The following is a 23,595-nucleotide window of genomic DNA, read 5'->3' as shown; positions in this document are numbered from 1 at the left end:
GTCCTGGTCTAGCCCCACACGCTCTGTATAAAAGTTCGGCAGTGGGCAACAACACCTGAACTACCGAGATTATGTCCTTGTGACTTCCGCCAAGCTAGTTGCTGCCTTCAGGCTAAGAGGAGGAAGATAAAGGTAAGGGTAAAATGAGGTAATAAAGGTGTATTTTCGTGTACTTTGAAGACTAGAAAGCACTACCAAATGCAAACCAGAATACTTTTACCAGCATATCTTTAAGCCCACTCCAGCGGTCTGCTAAGAATTTAGTAGGACCCACATATGTGCTCCGTGGGGAAGGGCTATGGATAGCTAACCTTGTTTCCTCGGAGCACCCTTCCTCTCCTTCATACTTTGGGAGACTGAGCCATGACTCTTTGTGGAGACAGTGGCAATAAATGTCTAAACTGTTATCCGCAAAGTACTTGGTTTTCTCATAAGAGCTTCTCCCAAAATGAAGAAATTCAAGTTAATCTTCACAGATTACTGTGGTCAAAACAGATGTGGAAATTTTCAGATGGTTTGGTGATTCTTATTTAGTTCTCTAATCTGGCTTCAAAAATACTTCCAGTCTTAACGATTTCTTCTTATTGCCGTAACAGTGCAGAACTTCAATATTGCTATACGTCATTCTAACCTTTTCATCACAAAAAAACACTGGCAGTTTTGTAGAACCCCAAGATAGCTAATGGAACCAATTAGCTATGGTAGCTTTTACAGCTAATAGAGCCAATTATGGCAGCTTAAAATAGATTTCCATTATTCAAGGTGCCAACTTCCTACTATGTTCAAAGCTCCATCTGTTATTATTAACAGTGATCCCAAAACTATTCTTCTGCTCCAAATCTGACCAATGTGAAAATCAAATGAGGACAGGAAAATAAATTACTGCAAAATTATCTAGAATTAACAGTTAAAGAGAAAAAAAGCTCCTTCAACAGACAGTTGCCAATATTTTGAGCTATTGACTCAATTTCCAGTTCATTCACACTGCAGATACCTTTACTATTCCTAGGAATAAAACTGATGAAGGGTTTAACCATTTTCTTTTCATTATTTTGGATAGGCATTATCAAGAGTTATGATTTAGGGGAAAAGGTATGTAAAAGGTCTTTGGAAAGTGCAGCATCCATTCGTTCAGCCCAGTCAATGCAGAGTTGTATTTAGTTGATAAATATTTATTGCGCACCCACTAAATGTCCGTATATGCACTATGCTATGAGCTCGAAATGTAATGATGAGTATTATCAGATAGTGTCCCTGATCTCAATGAACTACCTAGCTCATAGGAGAGACACCAATCAAATAACACAAAAATATCAAATAGCAACAGTAATAATTGTCACAGGAGATTTGTGGTGTTATGATGGCATGTAATAAGGGGAATTGACCTAATCTGGGAGGTCCAATATGACTTCCCCGAGGAGGTGTTAGTTAAGCCAAGACCAGAAGGCAGGGTTGTAGTTTAGTTACTAGGGTTGGAGTGTACTAGACAAGCCACGGTGGGAGGCCAGGAGGTTTGCAGGAGGAGGTGGCATGGGAGGCAGGGTGGTTCAGGCAGGAAGAGTCTGTGCAAAGATGGAAAAAATGTTTATCTGCATATGTTTTATCATCAGTTCTTCCAGACCTGGCATAAATAGCTGTCACATAAAGGCATTCAATGAATGAAGAGAATAAATCACCCTGTTCTGTCTACAGATTCTTCACACTTAACGATTTCTTCCTGCATATAGAGTCACCCTCTGCCTTTTGATCTATTTGGTAACCAAGCAGATGGCTACAACCTTTACTGTTTTATGAACCAAATCCGTATTTTAAGAGTCATATACATTATAGTTAAGCAAGTAAATATTAAATTTTCATGTTATCTTACTTGGTTGCTAGACATCTGGCACTAGTAACTTATCTTCCGCAGGAAATTGAAACCTGCTTAGTCTTTATTATACTGGCCATAAACATGTTGCAAATTATAATTTTATATTGCCATTAGTTTTATTTTGGGGTAATACAAATTACTGGGCCATCCACTTTTGGCATGTAGTAATTTCCTTTCACCATCAAGTTCCGTTTTCTTTGTTTCATGGTTCCTACGAACTCACCCACATTAACTGCAAAAATCATTTCAGCCAATGTTTGTGGATGACTCACATTGTCTCACACAAGCTTCTACAACCTTATAAAGAAAATGTCTCTTCTCAGTTTCTAGTGTGAAATGTTAAAGAGCATGAAGAGTTTTGATCTGTAGCTTGAACCAGCAGAGGTAAGCTCCCCAATTCACCATTGCCATTGATGTGTTATTAGAAAGTACATTCGTTGGACAGAACTAACTTTCAGCCCCAACTCTGCTAGGACCTGGCTGGGTGTCAGTTACTTAAATTCTCATATCTTCAGTTTTCTCATCAGGAAAAAAGTGAGGTTCTTGTGAAATGAAATCAAATGATGTATGTGAAAGTACTGTGCATATGGAAGGTACTTAATGAGTTTTTATAGTTTAATTAGTTTCCCCCCCTGAAGGCAACCTGGGGTAGAATCTCCTTAACTGTGATGTCAGCTCTGTGAAGGTAGGGCCTGTGCTCGAGTGTGTGCCACCGGATCATCAACGCTTAACACAAATGCCTGTGCATAGTCGGTGTTCAGTAGATTTTTGGCTGAATATTTGAAGGTGAAGAATTTCGAGTTTTAAAAATGTAAGCATTTTTGCTGAACAGAGAGGGGAGAGATAAAATGACCTCTTTAATTGATCCATGCAGCGGAAATAAGTGGAAGCTCTAATCCCAGGAACCTGGTGTTGTAGATGTTTATTTATTGGCTGTTCAGCATGTGGACATCTCAGGGGAACTCTCAAGTACTCAGGAAGACAGAAGGGCACATATTCCTGCTCCCTGCTTCCCGGCATCTGGAGTACTAACCTGTGGCCTACACTTAGTCAGACACTACTCCTTGGGATTTACAATCTTGGGCAATGATGCCAAACTGCAAGGTGGTCTAAGGGTAGCTTTGGCAGCTCAGAGGGAGCATCCAGTGGTGGTCACACCAGCAAAGGCGTTCTCACCAAACCAACCCTATGGTGTGATTTTGGCTGTATTTTTGGCTGCCTGGCCTCCATTAACTCCTCTTTATTTTCCAAGTTCAAGTTCCCTAACCTTCCTGCTGCTTTTCTGGGTTCCCTATTTGTTTTCCAATAATTTTCCCTTCTGCCAAGTCAGCCACATTGGTTTCTATTGTTTGCATCCAATGATTCTCATCCTAGTCCACTGCTTCTGACCCTGGTCTTGGTCTCCTGATCTGGTCAACTCATTAAGCACTGTTTCTAGGGACGCGTTTCAAAGTTACTTTTGCATAATACTCAAAATCTCTTCTTCAAGATGGTCCATGTATTTCATTATTCTTTATATCCTTAGCAATTCTATAAAGTGTGTTATATGTTCTTTGATGAAGTGGAATTACGTTCCTTCTGAACGCTCTTTGTCTCTTCGTTTGTTTCCCCTTTCCCAACCCCCAAGATTCATTTCTTGCTCATCTTTTCTTTTTACTCTATACTCATTTCTCCTTAGGGTTTGTGGGATTTAATCAGCTTTCACTGTACATGAACTACCTCTCAGATATTATGCCAGGGACAAGGATCCAGGCACAGGTGAATAAGACAGAATCATCACCTTGTGAAGATAATAGCTGAATGAATAAAATATGAAGTAGATTAATGCCAAGACAGGCAACGTAAGGCACTACACTTCTCAAAGCAAAAAAGAAAAAGAAAAAATTAGAGACATGTAAAAGCTTGAGATTTGAGGCTGTCCGGCATCTTTTTCTACAGCAATGAGAATCATTGATTCCATCAGTGTTTGCTGTGCCTCCAGAACGTGTCAGGCACTGTGGAGTGCCAGGGTCTTAGCAATCTCTCTTGACGTCTCTCTTGTCTTTCTGAGAGGGTGAGCTTATCTATATCTCTGTGTGTACATGTGTAACAACACTTGCTTTGTAATACATGAACAACTGGAGAGACACTCTAGAATGTACAGTCAAAGTCGACAGCAAGCTGCTCTGCTGAATGTAACTAGAGTCACTGCTCTCTTTGAACTACATGTTTTTTCCTGACTCGTGTTACTCCTTCTCCAGAGACCCGTGCTGGCACATTTTTTCCTTACAATCTCACTGCTGCCTATAATCCATCATCACAAAGAGAGGCCTTAAAAATGGCACTCGAGGGAGACATTATTTCCTTTCCATTTCTCTCTTAGAAATAGCAACTTACAATGGAAGGGGGGACAATTGAAGGAATATAAATAACAAGAAAGAATCTGCTTCTTTCGCCATTTAAGATGCTAAGCCTCAAAAGGACTCTTGTTTTTTTTAAAAAAGCCACCACCGCTTGGCCTGCTCTAAACAGTATTATATTCCTGGTAATAAAGCCAAGGGGTTTTTAGTGAGTGCTGTTAAAGGGGAAGGATGCCTATGGCAGGTTTCTCTGGTGAATGAAAGTCACAGGCTCATAAATACAACGTGTGAGCTTAGTCTTGTGGTTAGCTAGAACTTTAAATTTGTGATTCTCACAATTATATGAGTTAACAGGGGAACTATTGACATTTTCTCAGGCAAGGCTGCGGTGCTCAAAATTATGACTTGAAAAGAGAAAGCACTGGGATTCCCAAGGCAACCAAAAAACCCAGCAGAGCCAGGTTAAAACTTATTCCTGGTGTATGTGTGAATGTCAGGCATGTGTACTGGATAAGAGAGGCGGCCGGAGGAAACGCCATTTTCTCCCTTTAAAAATTAATTTTCCCATTTGAAACAACCCTGTGAATTTTATGTCGTTAAACAAAATTTCCATTTACTGCCCCAGATTTCCATCAACTTTCCCCACATTTAGCTGGTGTCCAATGACTATTTAGCTAATACTTATTATTAGCCGTGGGTTAATAATGTTACTGCTAATGCTGAGAATAGAAACTTTCTCTTAAAAAAAAAAGTGAGCTCTTTAGGTGCACCCAATCCAATTTTTCCTCAAGCTACAGAGTTGAGTACCTGCTAATTTAAATAGCGAAGAAAAGCCTGGGGAGCACAGTTCCCAGTGAAATTCCGTGCAAATCCCCACGTAGCTATAGATGCAGCTGCGGTAGGGGGCTCAAGTTTTGTTCAGTTTCCTTTTCATTTTTGAAAATGGTTTACACACCAGACATGAAGCTTCCTTATCTGACTTCTCACAAAGGACAAAGGAGCCTGCTCACTGGCGATGCATGAGGAGCCGTAGTAATATCACTCATAATTTTGTGCTTTTCAAAGACTCAAGGATATTTTTTCTCCCTGCTGAAGAAGAGGCCTCTGCCCATGTCATAGTCTCCCTCCCTTTCTTTTTCATATGACTTGACAGCTTGAATTCAGAAGGCGTCTTCACAATTAGAAGAAGGAGATAGAACCACAGCATCTGTGCTAACAGCCCCCTTGCTGCTCTAATTAGAATTCCCTTATTCCATTTCTATTTCTTGGGAGAGGACAGGGGACTTTTTAATTGGGGCTATTAGAAGTTCTCTTTACACAATGACACCCTTTGCTAAGTGAAGATTCCAGTAAAAGCCATACCCACTCTACAATTACTTCTTGCAATTCTGAGAAGAATGGTATCTTGTCTCATTTAAAAATAAATCTGAGGCTTATTCCTTATTGCTTTTTCTTCTCTGCCTACTCACATGAATTTCTTCTGGCCAATTAAGCAAACTTTCCATTACTTAAGGAGGTAGTTTTGATCGTTCCTGTCCCTGGATAATAAGACATTAAACTAGACATCATTTGCTCATAGCTCCTGTCTTCCAGATACAAGCCTAATGTAAATGAGCACAGAGATTGCAATCTTGAGTTTATATTGAAATGGTGAAGCTTTGGAATTTCCTAAGCTGTATTCTGTTGGCATGTTGCAGAGCTCACCTGCAGTAATTCGTGTATTCAATGTTTGAAGTTTCTCAGAATCACTTTCTCTTAAGAGAACAGATGAAGGTTTATATTTATAACCTATTCCAAAAAAAGAAATGAAATATTTAGATGATAAACAAGCATGTTCTTAATATATAGTCCCCATTTTGGTTTAAAGGATTACCAAGAAAAATAGGTCATTCAGAACAGGGCCTGACATTAAGAGTTTTTCCATATTATCCATTAATAAATGCAGGTTCTTTCCAAAACCAGTGGCTTCTCCACTGCCATAAATGCCGTTATGCCATCTCCTCTAATGAATAGCCCAGCTCTTATGTACAGAATATTATATCATTTATATTATGTTATATACATAGATATGATATACAGAATATTTAATGTATATTTAATATTTAATATTATTTAATGTCCTAAATGATGTTACATTTTTCATCATATGCTTAGATTTGTGAGGCAAGCCTTTGAAAACCTCTAGCCTCTCATTTGGGTAGATGTTCATAAGAACTTAATATCACTTCCCACTATTCATCTCTTTCTAGACACTTTTTCTATCTGGTTTCTATCTCTCTTTCCTAACATATAATTACATGGAAAAATGGATAAAAAAAACTCAGAACTAAGCACTGTTTGCAACTAACACTCATTTATTTAAAATAATATAATTTTCAAAACTAGAAAGAACCTGGGTCTTAATGCTGATGTTTTATTAGCTGTATAAGTTTGGACAAAATACTTAACCTCTCTGAAGCTCAGGAGTTTTTTTCATCTATAAAATAAATAGCACATACCCTGTTTATATACTTTGAGAATCTAGTAAAAATCTTGTGAAAATGGTTATTCTAAAAATATACAATATTATGATTATTAACCAGTGAATTAGGCATCTTATAAACTAAGGTATCAATAACAATACTTGATATGAAACTGCTCTCAGAAGTATCTGTAACAAATACTTGGTCAAAAAAATTAATGGCGCTTTCACTCAAACCCAGAGGCCACCATTTGTTTTGCCTGCTGAAATGACTCATAGGCCTTGCCTGGTAAAGAACATAAGAGCCTTGGGAAATAATGCAAACAGCACAACACTACTCTCCTATATTGAGAATTACTATGCACTAGACACTGTGTTAAATTTCTTAGGTAATCTCTCTAGTTCAATCCTTCCTCAACCCTCTGTGGTAATGGTGATTAGCCTTGTTTTATCAGAGGGAAAAGAGACACTCATACAGTAAGCAGCATTTTCAAAAATCACGTAACTAGTAAGTGGTAGTACTAGGATTCTAACATAATTCCACCTGTCTCCAAAGCCTATTCTCATAATGATACATTCTCTTGTCTTTAAGAGAGCAACTGCTTTCCATCAGGCCTGATATCCAGCTAGTATATGCATGGGAACACACCAGTAGGGCCACACCACTAATTGACAGTCAGTGACCATCCTGACAACTGGGTGTTGTCTTAGTTATTAAATATTTTTAATATCATCCCTACTGTCCTGATTTCTAATGACGCATTTTAGCTCAGCCTAGCCAAAATCTACTGACACACTCACACTTATTAAAGATTGGCTCCCACTCACACTCATTACCTAGAGCCAGTCTGCTCCAAATCTCCAACTCTGAAGTTCTCTATCACCGCTCCCTATTCTTCTCTTCTCTTCTGCCCTCACTTCCACGGAAAGTCTCTGCTCAGCCTCCAGTCCATCAACTCCTTTTGATGCACCCGCCCTTTCTTTCCCTCCTATTCACTTATCTGGATGGGAGAAGGACGTGTGAAAGTCCTGGAACACTGGCACTGGGCCTTACTTATGCTTATACGCCTAGAATTGCCAGTTGCACACAGTAGGTGCTTAGTAAATAGTAAATTGAACTGAAAAAAAGGAATTGAATCTGTAGCTAAATGGAGTATCCCAAATGATGTATTTATTTCTCAATACTTACTCTGCCACCTCCGCACTCGCCTATGGTCTTCAAGTATTTTGTGGATAATAAGGATGAGCAAAAATATGAAAACTAGCATTACTAAAATATACCAAGTGATCCTCATGGAACAAGAGAAATCTGAAAAGAATAAAAATACAATTAAATGATTCAACAGATAAGAGGCTGTGTGGTGGTATATCTGGGTTCTAGTACATATTCTGCCCTTAACTGAAAAGCTGAATATATATATACATACATATATATATATATATATGTATGTATATATATACACATATATATGTATGTATATATACACACATATATATACATATATATGCAAATTCAGCAACATTTCAAGGGAAAAATAATTTCTTACATATTTTATTAGATTTTTTTAACTTAATCTTTTTACTGAACTCTAATGTAACATTGAAAAATGTTATTTTAAATGGCTAGGAACAATTTGAGCTGAGGAGGACGACAACCTCTAGGAAAGAACACATGAACGGGCCCGAAACCTCCTTGGTGGGAGAAGTTGAGACCCCTCTCTAGGCCCCACTACCACACAACCTACATGAGAGAAGTTTCAACAAAACCAAGGCAAAATGCCCTGTATTAAGGAAAATTGAAGTTGTGGTGGGGAACGGGTTGAAGGAAAAACAGCAAGATGGAAGAGAAGGGTTAGGTAGACTGGGAGGAGCACACAGAACTCCGAGGAAGGTGGGGTCACAACCACTTCCCTATGCTGTGGTTATCCAAGAAACTGAGCAATCTAATTTCAGGAAATGTCTCATTTTAATTTTAAGTTATTTGCTCTTTTGTCCTGTGCTGTAATTCCATTTGGCAGCCTTGTTTTTTTTTGGCACTTGGGGGAAGTTCAAGAAAGCAGGGCAGGGCCAATTGCAGAACAAAATTCAGCAAGAAGAGCACCTCAGCCAGCAGAGGGGGCAGAAAGGTGGGGGATGATTCTAGAGAGAATGGTGACAAATGGGAGTGTAAACCTCCAAAATCTTGGAAGAGAGAGGAATTTCCATAATCTAGGGGAAAGGGATGGCACAAGGCATTTCCTGTGGGGTACTGAAGTAACAGAAGCTAAATACATTTTAACATCACTGTTACAGGGTCACTTGCTCTCCTGATGTATTAAATGAGGGTATTAAAGAAGGAACCTTGACCAAGTGGTTTCCAGAGATCCATTTAGTTCCCAAATTCTAAGGTTAATTTCACTTAGGTTATGTTGATGTTAGTTTCCCGATCATTACTATCACTAGATTAAAACCACACAATAGCAGAGTACCAGAATCAGAGCCAGAATCATTTGTAATGAATAATTTTGGCCCTGGGCCAAGCAGCCAAAATGATAACCTCAAATCAACGATGATGCAGTGAGTATGAGGAGGCTGGGGAAGAAAAGGAAAGACAAAGAGAAAGGGCTGGACTGAGGCATATAAGAGTCCAGAGGAACAACCATACCCCCTTTCCTCAGGGGCTTTCATGGCAATGATCAGATCAAGTGTGTACATTAATTAAACATAGAGTTACCCTAGCCTAAATTTATAAGGATATGGGTAAAAACTTGTTCATTCAAACGATAGTGAGCCAACATGGGAAGGGTTGTCACCATCCAGCAAGAACTTAGCATGGTCTTCTTTGGTCCCATAAAGACACACTGGACAGCTGACCCAGGAATCAATGACTTAAATGAGGGCTACCTCATCATGTCCAAGAACAATTGTCTACTGACTTTTTAAGCCACCTTCTATAACCTTTCCTTGCACACAAACCACAGCTAGCACTTAGGCAACTTAGCAAGATACATAACTTGTTCATACCCCTAGATGACTGCCCCTGTGGCTCATGCTCTGGGTATTTCTTTCACAGGACTCCCCGCCATGGGCAGTTGTACATGAAATAGGCAGTCAACATTTATTTAGAGAAGAGGCTAAGTGGAAAAAAGGTAAAAGTTGGCTGGGATGTAAGCATTCAGCTTCCCCAATATCATTCCATGCTATACAGCTGCCAGATTTGCATTTCTCACTCAGCAAAATAAAAGCATGCAGTTAATTGAAATAAAATAGTTGCAGAGCCAGCAAGAGCCAAGGCAGGCCCAATGACCAAGGTGTCACTGGGCACTGATTGATCAAGCTGTAAGACAAGAACCGTGCATTCAACAAATTTATATTGTAATATCCGACTGTGCACAGTTGGGGCCAGGCCAACCAGTACAACCACCAAAGCACCAGGGCAAATACAGAAGAGTGTGTTTCCCCACATCCCATGCTGCCCACCTACATCCCTGCAGCCATCTTGGAGAGGGACAAGAGGAAACAGACATGAATCTGAAAAAAGAGACAGTTTACATTATTGTTTCAGAGTAAGTTTACCAGATTGGACTACATTTAGTTTCACCCCCTGGCAGGTAGGACTTTCAAAGAAGATCAAATTAGTCTTTGCACAGCAGACTAAAATATGATTAATTTTTGAATCTTCTACGCATGGCAAAATGGATATAGATTTTCCAGAATACAAGGCTACATATTGGTGGACCACTGTCATCTTTCTGAATTATGGACCCCCCAAAATTAACTGTCATTTCACTCTCACTGGAATTTATGGATTTTTCCATTAACACAAAAATTAATCCTTTTATAATCATAATAATGGAAATGCTTATTTTTCCTTTATGTGTTAGAAAATATAAAAAGTAGTTAAATGGGTACATAAATATACATTGAAATAAATGTCTTAGTATCTGTAATCCACACCTCTCTATCTTTCAGAATTCATCATAATTGCCTTCCCTATGCAGCCTTTCCAAAACCTACCTTCCAACCTCACTCCTGTACCAGAGGGACTTGACCCCTCTATTCAGACTTTCTCATATCCTCTCCCATGACCCACATACATACACACACCTTGAAACACCCCCTCATTGCAGAGGCTGTAGGGCCCTGGGCAAACTAACTCACAGAAGAAACTTCTATGAAGTCATATAACTTTAAAATACATACATATTATGTATTTGTGTTTGCCTTAAAATAAACCTAATATTTTTAAATAGTTCCCTCAAAAATAATTAAAGTTTGAAAAGCATTCAAAAGCCATCTGAAAGGCTCCTGTATGTCTGGAATATCAAAGAACACAGCAAATTACTCTACTATAGCACCTGTCACACTGAAAGCACTTACTTGATTGTTTTACATTTGTCTAGCTCTGTGTCCCCAATGCCTGGCACACTGGTAGGCATACAGCAGGCACTCATTAAATGGTTATCTCATACAATGGTCTTCAAGAGTAGGATTTATGGGTGAAGTGAGGACACATAGCTTAGTAGAAAGGATCGACTATGGTAATTCAGAAGAGGGTGACTAGGAAGTTAATTGGCCTTAAACAGAATTAAGATAGATGTAAGTTTTGTCTTTCTGGCTCCTGCGTTTCCCCAGGATCATCCAATGACCCAAAGTACCTAATCTATATCTTGCCTATCTTCGTGGTTTTACAACAAAAATCCCATTTAATCCAGGCCTGGTTCTTATATCTAAGAGAGGACATGTTAAATCAATTCAAAGTAAGGTTTTAATAACATACCACTCTGTACATGAATATTTACCATTTTAAAATAAATCTCATCCTTTCATACCTAAGTGTAAGAGTATTACTTCAAGCACAGCTAATAGGCATGTCCGAAAGTTATTCTGGGGCAGAAGGTCTTCTAGTGCCCCTCAAATCACAACCCATAGATGCCTCTTCTGCCTCTAGGTACAGCTGGGCCCCATGAAACGCACATTTTGAAAGAAAAATAAACAGATAGATATGCTAACATTTGCAGTCATATTATTCCATCAGTAAAATTCTTCAACTATTTGACTTTCAGTGAAGTTAATGCGGTCACCCTTATTTAATTTCTCTTTTCCCTCTAGTTTCCTTAAAAACTTACATTTTACATCCATTTCTAGGTGCAAAGAAATGTGTATACAATTATTCGTGTAGTTCGTACTTCTACAAGTATGGTTTATAGACTTTTCTTTGATTGGATCTTCCTCCATGTTTGCTGACCTTCTAGTGCGGGTTTTTAGATTGCAGGTAACATTATATTCTTCCAAGTGGTCAGCTGTAGGATCTACAGTGAAGTTAAAATGTTGACAAGGAGAACGAAAATCATTTGTCTTGGCTTCCATTGATCCGCTCATGATAAGAACTAGAAAGAGATTATGAAGATGTTATTTGCAAAATAGTGATACATAGTAAGAAACATGTACAATTCAAAACTAAAGTTCCCCCTTCCTATACAAAAAAGTAGTAACACGAAGTTACCTGCACTAAAAATAATGATTGAAGGGCTTACATTTGTAAGATTGTGAAAACCAGGTGACAGCAGGGTTGTAATAGACTCAGAGCATCTCTAAGAAAACACAGAGATTTCCCTGATGACTTGTGGAACAGATCTTATTTTCCAAAATTGTCACAATAATATTTCTCATCCCACATTACACTAGGTTGCTAAGGCTGCCATCACAAAGTACCGTAAACTGGGTGAATTAAGCAACAGAAATGTCTTACAGTTCTAGAGGCTAGACTTTTGAGATTAAGGTATTAGTGTGATTGCTTCTTTCTGAGGGTAAGCTCTGTTCCAGGCCTCTCCCTTGGGGTCTGCAGGTTTGCTGGCAATCTCTGACCTTCCTTGGCTTGTAGAAGCATCACCCTGACCTCTGCCTCCATCTTCACATGGTGTTCTCCCTGTGTGCATGTCTGTGTCCAAGTTTCCCCTTTCCATGAGGACACCAGTCATATGGGAAAACAGCCCACCCTAATGACCTCATTTTAACTAATTATATCTGCAATAATTATTTCCAAGTAATGTCACATCTGATACTGGATGTTAGGACTTCAATATAATTTAACCCATAACACACACGTTAACCTGAAATGTTGCCATTACACCGTAAATAGGTAGAGTCTAATACCTTTCCCTTTAAATCTGGGTGGGAGTGTTTGTGACTTGCTTGTAACCAATAAATGCAGAGGAAGTGACATTGCATGGTGAGGCCAGAAAAGGTGAAGCAATTTCCACCTTGTTCTTTGGGACATAATGTGGGAGCCTTGCTCCATTATGCAACAGTTCAACAACTTAAGGCCATCATGCTGTGGAAGCCCAAACTAGCCCAAGTGGAAAGACCACATAGAAAAGTTCTGAGAAAAACTGAAGAGAGAGAAATGCCCACCTGCCTTTAGCTGCTCCAACCCGCCTCTGCTTGAGCCCCAGTCACTGTCTAACTCCAACAATCTGGAACACTCCAAGCTAGAAATGCTTAGTTAGGCCCATTCTAAATCCCTGACCCACCAAAAAAACAAACAAGCAAACAAAAAAACAGAAGTAATAAAATGACTGCTGTTTTTTTTAAGCCACTGAGTTTTGGAGTGATTTGTTACACAGCCATAACGACTGGGATAACTTGTCAATGCACTGTGTTTACATTGTGTTAAATAATCCTTTAACTCAAACGTATGTGAATTACAGTGGCATTTTGATGGATTTGAAGAATAGATGTTTTGCTTTTGATAACTCAAAGCAAACCAGTGACGAGTAATATCCCAAAGGCTTGCAAGTCACTCATCAAAAACTACCCCACTGAGTGCTCCAATGCCACTAAACTGAACTTTGGAACATATTTTTAAATACTTTTTAACAGAATAAGGTCATTTGTCCTTAATACATTTTATTCTCACTTTCCCTTTGCATTTACCTTCTGAGGTTCGTTCCTGAGAAATCAAATCCACATTTCCTTTGGACTCACAAACCAAACATAAGGAACACATTTTAAATTCACTTATGATGTCTTGGCAAATCCTGGTGAAGTTTTGAAAGTTGGAGTGATTTAAAAAGATTCCCATTATAGTCTGAGTTTCCCTTACTGGTTGCAGAAAAGTCACGAAAGAAAAATTTGAGGAGAGTGAATAGGTGAGATTAGGTTGTAAACGCACTTCCAGACATGATAGCTCCAGCATGTGTCCTACGAAGGAAAAACAACAAAACAAAACTTGCATTACTAGGAAATTTTGAGGTTTGGGCACTCAAATAAATATACAATAAGCTTCCAGTTTTTCTTAGGCAGATTCTTTGGATTCTTTGTCATTCCAGCTTATCAGTGACACGACTTTGTTTTCCATGAATTAACAATATCTACTCCATTTAAATATTTCTTTTAAAAATTTGACAACATTCTCTATTAATTTTCAGGGAACAGAAGTCCTTATAGAGAAGTGCTTGAAAACTCTAGTGTTTTAACCATTCTCTCTTCTGGGAAGGTTTTAATGGACAAACCTTAGGTTCCTCTGAATTCATCTGTTCTAAAATAGAGATTCAAGTCAATTCCATGGAGTTGAATAAGGAAAGGAAAACTTGAACAGTATCTGTATGAGTTTCCAAAGGCTGCTGTAACAATTTACTACAACCTTGGTGGCTTAAAACAAGAAATTCATTTTTTTAAAGTTCTGGAGGCCAGAAATTCAATACCAGTTTTACTGGTCTGAAATCGAGGCGTCCACAGGACCACGCTCCTTCTGAAGGCCCTAGGGCGGAATCCATTCCTTCCCCCTCTTCCACCTTTCTGTGGCTGCTGGCATTCCTTGGCTTGTGGCTAGATCACTCCAAACTCAGCTTCTATGGTTACATTGCCTTCTCCTCTGCGTCTCTGTCTTGTACTCTTCTGTCTCTGTCAGATCACCCTCTGCCTCCCTTTTATAAGGACACCTGTGATTGGATGTAGGGCCCACTAAATAACGCAAGATAGTTTCCCCATCTGAAGATTCTTAACTTAATCACATCTGTACAGAAACCTTTTTCCTTACAAGGTCATATTTATAGAATCTAGGGATTAGCACCTAATATCCTAGGGTGGACATTATTCAACCTACCTGAACCTCCAAAGATGAAATTTAATAGGGTAACATAATTTTTATTTTTGTCTGAAGACAAACATCAAATATGGAAATGATGGTATAATAGAAAGAATACAGGAGTTCAAAAGACAAAGACTAGTGCTATATCTGCCAAGAAACATGGACAATTTACTTAATCTCCGTGACTCTCATCTTCTCATCAGCAAAATAGAGACAATAACTCTAGATCCTACGAACTTCATGGGTCTATAGTAGCGTCAGGTTGTATTGTGCATATGAAAACACTGTTGAAATTTGTACAAATGTATATTATTTAAAATGCAAACCCATATTCCAAAGTAAAAATTAAAAATTTATCCTTCATTTAGGTTAGAATTATCTGTGATTTAGTTTACACAAGTAATTAAAGCTCACGATATAAAAATCGGGAATCCCTATTTAACAGTAATGATCAATTAAGGAATAGGTAACCTCTCTTTCAGGTATTTCCAGTCAGACAGTTATTTGCTAGTACAAGAAAATAACCAACATGCTCAATTCCACCTTTATGTGTCTTTCTGTGCCATTTCTCATATAATCGTATAGGGCAAACATATTTTTTAAATTTTCTAAATAATGTGAAGCACAATAATAGAATTACTCCATTTTTTAGAATGACCACTTCTAGTCGTACATCTTGGTTCAAACTTCAAAGAAAATCAAGCTATTAAATTATATTAAAGCATTTTTTTTACTTGTAGAATTTATACTTAATAGTAATTCCATACATGGTTCATTACTGATTTTATTTTCAGTTAATAAATTAAAGGTTCATTACCCTCTACATTTGAAATTGCTTCTAAAATAATTCATATGTGATTTCCAGCTATAAACACATTTCATACTTGAGTTACTATAAAGGTTTTTGGTGGGGAGATGGTATTGTACTCAAATACACAGTTTTATAAAGTCTTACTATATCTATAAACACAGTTGTAATAAAATAATAACTAATCTTAAAAAAGATTGTCTTCAATAATGACGTCCCAAGAGGGAGACAGAAATGCACCATCTGATTGAACTCTATGAGCTTTTTTATATTATGAAAGCACATGAAAAACTTTTTTCTTGCCATCTTTCCATTTTTCTCACTGGAATTTTTCATCTTATGAAATTTTCAACTTTTTGAATTTATATTCCTATGATATTCCTAGAAGGGAGATAGAGAAATTTTTACTGTCAATATTGCAGTCTTATCCTATAAGTAACCAACTGGGCTCTCTAGAATTGATAATATATCCTTTCTATTTAGCTATAAGGTCATTTTATGATAGTTTTTAAACCTTAGTTTTAAACAATTCAATTGGAAAAGAAATAGAGGCCATATCCTTTCCTGGTATAATTTCAAAAAATAATTGAATTCTACTCAATCATTTTTGGTATCAGGTCGGCTATATTCTTATCTCTATAAACAAGTATTTATGAATTTAACTACTGCTATTAATATTGCTGAGAGTCAGATATCTAAAGTCTCGCTCCCAGAGACAGAAACACATTTCAGAATTACTCCAGCACTAAGGTGGCAATCTCTCAAGGTACAGTATTCTATATATATGGAATACGAAATGGAATTAAGAAAATACATCACAGTGTAGGACAAATGTCCGAGTCAATTATTTTGGTTTTTAAGAATAGCAATGAGTAAGACTAAAGAAACATGAACTATCTTTATTTTCTTTTTAACTTTTATTATAAACATATATCATATATAAGCATATATAAAATGTATTGTGCTGGTTAAGGAATAATCAAAATAAACACCATGTATCTAGCACACAGATTAAGAAACAGGATATTAGCAACATCTTTGAAACACTTGGTTCCTTCCCATTCCTACATACTCCTTCTTTTCCAGAGGTTAACCACTATCATGAATTTTGTGTTTATCACCCCTTTGCTTTATCTTAGAGTGTTTCCAAAATGTATATATTCCTAAATAACATTGTTTCATTTAGCATAGTTCAGAAATATATACATATATACAGAATATACTGTAAGTATTCATCTATGCCTTGCTTTTTTTGCTTAATATGTTTTAGACATATTACTGCGTATAGCTGTAGCTAATTATTTGTGGTATTCATTTGAATAAATATACCACAATTTATTTATTCTTCTGACAGAGAGCATTTGGGTTGTTTCTGTTTTTTGCTATTTTGAATAATGCTGCTATAAACTATAATTCTAATACATTGCTTGTGGGAATGTAAAATAGTACAACCACTTTGGAACACAAATTTTTTTAAAAAATTAAATATATATAATACTTGCCACATGACCTGACAATTCTACTCCTTGGAATTTACACAAGAGAAATTAAAACATGTTCACACAAATACCTGTCCATGAATTTTCATGGCAGCTTTCATAGCCAAGTTTAGTCACCTCTTTGTGTCCACATCTTAGCTTTGGCTTCCGTCTCTCTCATACAGCCCAAAGATACTGAGACTCAAGGCCACCAGGAATAGACCGATGCTCCTGAAGTGACCAATTTGTTCACTGTTGCTTATCCATCTGGACGTGTAATTTCTAGTCATTTTCCCCCTTCGAGAAGTTTTCTGATCAGTTCAATTATATGGTTTTTTTTAAGTTTTTAATGTTTTATCTCACATTTTATATTTTTTGTGCTAGCAGTGTTTTTCAAGGTATGACTACAAGAACAGAAGTCTCAACCTTCTGTCGACCTCCAGAAATAAGAGAATTTATAATAAACCTTCAATATTTGACAGACAAGAAAAGCTCCAGAAACTACTATATGTCAAGTCATATTTTCCCAATACCTAGGTATTCCTTTGTTAAGTAGTTGTCAGGGAACTTTGGAAGAAGCATGTGTTATTTCAGACAATACACTTTCGAAATTGTTGTTTCAGGATATTAAATGTAAACTAGGGAATATAAGAAATTTTTGCCACTAGAAATACAGCTAGTGCAGTCATTTTGGAGAAGTACTTGGTAGTGTCTTACAAAATTAAATATACTCAGCTATTTCACTCGTAGGTAGTTACCTGATAGAAATGGAAACCTATGTTCATACAAAGACTTGTACAAGAATATTCATAGCAGCATATGTATAATAGCCAAGAACTAGAAACAGCCCAGTGGCTAAATGGACAAATGTGGTGTATTGCTACAGTGGACTACTTAGCAATAAAAAGAAAGGAACTATTGATGCACTCAATGGATGAATCTCAAAAACATTACTCTAAGCTAAACAAGCCAGACAAAAATAGATACCGTGTGATGATTCCATTGATATGAAGCATAAGGAGGCACAAAACTAAACTATGGTGCCACTGGTCAGAAAGCTGCCTTTGGGGTGGGCGGAGATTTGACAGGAAAGGGCAGGAGGAATCTTTCTGGGAGTGATGAAAATCTGTATCTTGTATGGGGTGGTAGTTATATCGGTGTATACAATTGTCAAAATTCATGAAACTGAACATTTAAGATCTTTCCATTTTATTGCAAATTATTCCTTTAAAAAAATAGCCAAAAAATAAAACATTGCCATTGTTTCCAAAGATCTTTCATCATTCTTGGATATTCTGTAGCATAACTCAGAAATTTAAAAATATTAGCTACCAGGATAGGAAATAGTTTATGGTTTCGCTGTCTGATTTGCAGAGACATTGGTTAACAGATGTTGTTTTCATTTAGTTACAGGTCCGCCTCTGTTGACAACTGGCATAGACTCAAAAGAGTATCAATTTCAGTAGCAAAACCTCAAACAATTATATTTCTATTTTGGGTCCAATCGTTGATGCTTCTCTAGTAATACTGAGTGGGAAAGGGTAGAAAAATACATTGCATATGGATGATACATCCATGGTGTTAACCAGATCAGGAACAGGAGAGTCTAGAAAGGATATGGATTTGCTCATAGAACATTTGGGGAAGACAATTTAAAATATTTTCTGGGGGCAAGGGGCAAAGTTTTGGATTACTTAGTAGCAGTACATGAATGGCAGGTTTGGAACAGAAGAAAGAGACTGCTGGTTTTACTTGCCAAACAAGGAAAGGCACTGTACACTACGAAATTCTCCATGGGGAAAAAGAAAGTGGTAGGAAAATGACTCAAGGTAAAGAGACACAGATCTTTTAAGTAAAAAATTCTGCAAAATAGATTTCACAGGCTGCACAACCTAAAAGTTCCAGGTTTGTGATGACATTTTGCATTTCAAAAATGTAAGAGGAGGATAATAATGCCTGGCCTGCCTAAATCAAAAGACGGTTGCAAGGATCAGATGAGAAATGCTTCCTTCAAGAATGTTTTACTTTGCAATATGACTCAGAAAATTCACTCAACAAATACTCATTGAGTGCCGCCTAATGTGACAGGTACTAAGTGCGTGAAATATGAGCAAAGCAGACAAAACCTCAGTTTTATCAAGTTTACATTCTATTTGGATAAATCAGGCAACAAAAAAATATACACAATCAATAAGTAAATTCTATAGGTGATAAGTGCTATGAGGAAAAGAAACAAAGCAGTGTAAAGGGGAGATAGCTTACCATATTAATGTTTTAGAGAAAGTCACTTTTTCTGTAAAAATAAAGCCGATGTGGAGAGAGAGCATTTATCTGCCACTGAATGAGACAAATAGAAAGCAGCCTAAGCAAGGCTTGCTAGTATCGGAACCTAATAGATGGGAGAAAAGGCCAGTTCTGCCAAAGCAGTGAAAAACATTATGCTATGCAGTATACATATATATATTTTTGCCAACACATTGTCTAAAATATGTATGTAAAAATATTGTGTCCATTTGTAGCCATTCTAAAACTAAAGATTCAGAATATTCAGTAAGAAAGAAAATCTTACAACAAAGTTGTCAGGGAACTTGGAAGAAACATGGATTATTTCAGACAATACATGTAGTTATATTCCTTCTTTCTGAACATTTTCAGAATAGTCTGTTGAAAATGATGCCTAACCATGAATAAGTTAAAATATTTAATGAGTTTAAATGAATTATGCATAAAAGTACTTGTTATAGTGCCTAGTACATGTATAAGTATTTGTTAAATTAAAAAAATTAAAATAGTCATAAAACTATGTCTTAAACCTTATTACTCAGTAAATTTTTAATGAGCCAGTCAATATGAGGAAAATAAAGTGCCCATTTTTGAGAACTAGGATAACACTTTCAGGCAAATTTATTGTAGTCACCCTTAATAACACTGGTTTTTATACTATAGACATAAGTAATGTGTACAAATGCTCATATACTTTAGGATTTAATTCATAAGTAATTAAAGTTCCTTTATCCTTTGTGTGCTTCAATTTCACTGCTCATTATACTACTGTTTCCATCAGAAAGTGTAAAATGGAAGGGGAAATGAAAGCTGGTAAACATAGTTTATGTCAGTTAGACTCTTCAAAGTAAGCAAGGAAGTCAAAACAGCTTGATAAAATTACGTTGGTGGTGTTTTCACCTGTACTATTCCTGTCCTACGTTGCCACAAATCATCAGGAATACACTTGCATAACTCACTATAGTTCCTGCTTTCAAGAATTTCTGAGATATTTATATGAGTACATTTTATTTGAAAATCAATACTAATTGCTTTTCTTAGAAAGTGCTTCTGCAAGCGGGTAAGAAGAAATATTAGGTGATCAGTAGAACTCTGACATTTATTTCTCTTTGCAATAAAAATGGAAGGACCGTCTTCCCCAGTCAGGCCTAGGAACATTCCCATTGCACCTTTTTACATTGCTATTTTAGTAATTACAGTATCATATTTAATTATTTACCAGTCAGTGTTTCCCCTGACTGAAAACTTTGTGAAGGTAGAATTGCCTTTCATTTTTATAGCCCCGGGTTCCTAGTACAGGCAGACACTTTTCAAGTGAAAAAATAAATAAATAAAAGATCACTGAGATTTATATGAGTTAACTAGGTCTCCTCTCTTAAACATTGTAAGTCCAACAAAAGCAGGTTGATAGTCTCTTGTTCAGTGCAACTCAGATCCCTTAATTGAATCAAAATATATCCATTCCCTTTTATATCTCCATTATCTGCATGCAATATAAGTATATCAAATCATTACATTAACTACTGTATCTTAGGATGATGAGCTGCCTTTCAAATAAACTGAAAGTGTTAGAATAAGCTCTCTTGCCAGTGCACACCCAATGCAAACTCATTAAAACTCCCAAACACCATTGAAGACGTTTCTCTTCGTTAGTAAATTTAGACTAAATAGCTAATACTGTGTAATTATGATAATTGAATATTCCAACTAATGATTATTCAGAGACTCGGATACATGCTTGATGAAAAATGATCAAATATAGTGCTCTATTTTTAACACGGGCCTTAAGAGGGTTTATTATTTTGAAATCAAATCTATTAGACTTCTTGAATACATTATTCCTCATTAAGATTCCTTTTGAATTCATTTGACGTGTCAAAGACAGGGTATCAGTGAATAATTTATAAGTAAAAATCATTTATAATATTTATCTTAGAAATTAAAGTGACTAGAACTTAAAAAAAAAAGGAAAAAATACATGAGTAACTGACAGGGAGGGTGAGATTATACAGGAGAATCTCAAGGTTAATTTTAACACTTCTAGAACACTCTAAGCTTATCATCTAAGTAATTTTACCAAATACTTTATTTTATAAAATATACTGGTTAACATATCAACTCATGTCATAAGGCGGCTATTATTGTGATTTAAAAATTACTTAAAGAAAAGCAAAACAATTATGTGCTCTTAGTTTAATTGACACAGAACTGAATAAAATGAGGTGATATGAACTTATTCCTGGTGATCCATAAATCATTATAAGAATAAATAAATAAAAGCATTATTATTACATGTGTAAAACATTTTGCCTAATAATCAACTTTTTGTTTATGGTGGCTCTGTGCAAAATTCCTTCTACCATCAAGTGACATCAAGATAAGATGGTGGTTTTCAAACATGTTTGTTTGTAGGCCCGAAGGAGGTTTCCTTTGAAACAAAATTCCCAAATAAGTTTATCACCCCAAAAAGTCCAAGGACATGTATACTGTTCTTGAAACAGGAAAAGAGAAATGGCTATTTTAAGTCTGAGAAATGGCTATTTTAAGGCAGAAAAGGTAGTACGGAGAGCTGAGGTAATCAGTTATGATACTAAGAAAACAAATATTATTACCAACCATGGGAGTCACCAGTTTTCATAAACACTAACCAGTAGTTAGCAAATAGTTTCTTAAATCTTTTTTAGGTTGATTACCTGATTTTCAATAGATCCAATCTGATTTGTAGAGGTGCTAGGTATATCTGTATGACCTGCCTGACTATTAAATGAGCTTACTCTCAGCCCACAATAGTTTAAAAATTGAAGTCCCATTCTAACTGTTCACTTTATATTTTCACTCAGTGAAATAAAGAATTGAAAATATGTGCAATAATTGTTTAATCTAAGTGACATAATGCCAGAAAAACCAAGAGAAATTTGAAAAACTCAATCGTATACGAAATTGTGCAATCATGGTGTTTATTTACCAAAAATATTTTTATCTGGCTACTTAGCATTATGTATATGCAACACTGAATATTCATTGCAATATGGCATCAAATGTAATTAGCAAAGACAGTGTTACCTAGCCACTTAGCATTATGTATATGCAACAATGATTATTGCAGCAAGTCATCAAATATAAGGTTTTCCCTAATTTTAATCAAGTTCATATAACTTTTTAATGATAGAATACAGCATTTTCTTTTTACGTTTTCTTCTTGTAAATACCAGGGAGCACAACTGTAATCCAAACAATCACATTAATATATTTTCAAATCTTTTACTGAAATATAAAAATAGTTTAAATTTACATCTATTTATTTTCCTACCCTAGGTTCCAGCAATCATATCACAATACTCTGAAATATCCAGAGTTCATTTTGTGCCATTTTTCTCTAGTTACAAATATTCACACACATACCCCTGCTTAAATTTGGAGCCATCTTACTCTAATTGTAGTTTGAAAATATCTAAATACTCTTGTTTTTCAAAAAGCAATAGTAAGTTATTATGTGAAATAGTTATGATGGAGGGAATTCAAGCATTTTTAACATAAGAAATGTTATTTTCTTAATAAAAGAATTCCAGAATATAAAAGCATACTTAAAACTGTTTTTGAAGGGAACTGTTTCAAAGAGCAAAATCATGTGATGAGATTATTGTAAACTCGTGTGAAATTTAGACTACAGATTTTAAATATTTTTTTCAGTTCATTATTGTAGACCACAATAATTAAGTGCTGTGAATAAGGTTATGCTATGTAACAGTCAACTGAAATAGCAATCTCATTTTATTAGCTTTTCAGACAGAGATCTTCCCCCCCAAGCAGCATGTATCCAAATGAAGACATTTCCTGTAACCATTAGCTGTCATAATTTTTAAAAATTAGAAAAAGAAAAGATAAATTATAATTACATACTCACCTTTTGGTGTCTTGAAATAATCTGGCAATATTAAAATGAATGTGATCACTATTGCTAAAAGTAATTTAAGGAGAGCTGTTTTTGTCATGTCTATTCACATGACACATGTGTTCCCATCCAGTACATCGATGGCATGTTTCTTCCTGCTTTAAGTTTCATTTCTGTGGTACTATAGGTTTACGCAATTTACCTCATACTTCCTTTTGGGTAATACTTAAAAAAAAAAAAAAAAAAAAGAGGCCTTGAACTGAGACTTCTTCATTTTGAGTCACTTGACATTAAAAAATACTGCGAATAAGCACTTTCAAACTATCTTCTAAACAAGATAAAGAAATTATATCAAGAAGCAAAGGGGTCTTCATCTAAATTTGAAGCTATTTT

At 36.2% G+C, this 23,595-nt stretch overlaps 1 protein-coding gene across 3 annotated transcripts in view; it reads right to left on the bottom strand.

The window, feature by feature from the left end:
• The window catches only part of TMEM156 (transmembrane protein 156), a 31,487-nt gene extending 8,107 nt beyond the window's left edge, over positions 1 to 23,380 (bottom strand). Inside the window, exons 1-6 of one of the 3 annotated variants that reach the window (XM_088792472.1) lie at positions 23,215 to 23,345; positions 19,290 to 19,364; positions 13,586 to 13,852; positions 11,779 to 12,039; positions 7,860 to 7,979; positions 5,914 to 5,997 (exon numbers count right to left, since the gene is read on the bottom strand). In XM_088792472.1, the coding sequence (XP_088648598.1) occupies positions 5,914 to 5,997; positions 7,860 to 7,979; positions 11,779 to 12,039; positions 13,586 to 13,847 (727 nt within the window). In that variant the 5' untranslated portion in view covers positions 13,848 to 13,852; positions 19,290 to 19,364; positions 23,215 to 23,345. Of the gene's footprint in view, positions 1 to 5,913; positions 5,998 to 7,859; positions 7,980 to 11,778; positions 12,040 to 13,585; positions 13,853 to 19,289; positions 19,365 to 23,214 lie in introns of all 3 variants that reach the window. The other 2 variants (XM_088792471.1, XM_074322378.2) reach the window with 2 other exon arrangements.
• Between the last annotated feature and the right edge of the window lie 215 nt (positions 23,381 to 23,595).

The sequence above is a fragment of the Rhinolophus sinicus genome, chromosome 1 (genome assembly GCF_057876585.1).
Source record: "Rhinolophus sinicus isolate RSI-liver-muscle chromosome 1, RSI-T2T, whole genome shotgun sequence".
Classification (NCBI taxonomy): domain Eukaryota; kingdom Metazoa; phylum Chordata; class Mammalia; order Chiroptera; family Rhinolophidae; genus Rhinolophus; species Rhinolophus sinicus.
Note: the sequence above shows the minus strand (reverse complement) of the source record. Positions and strands in the feature narration are given on the sequence as shown.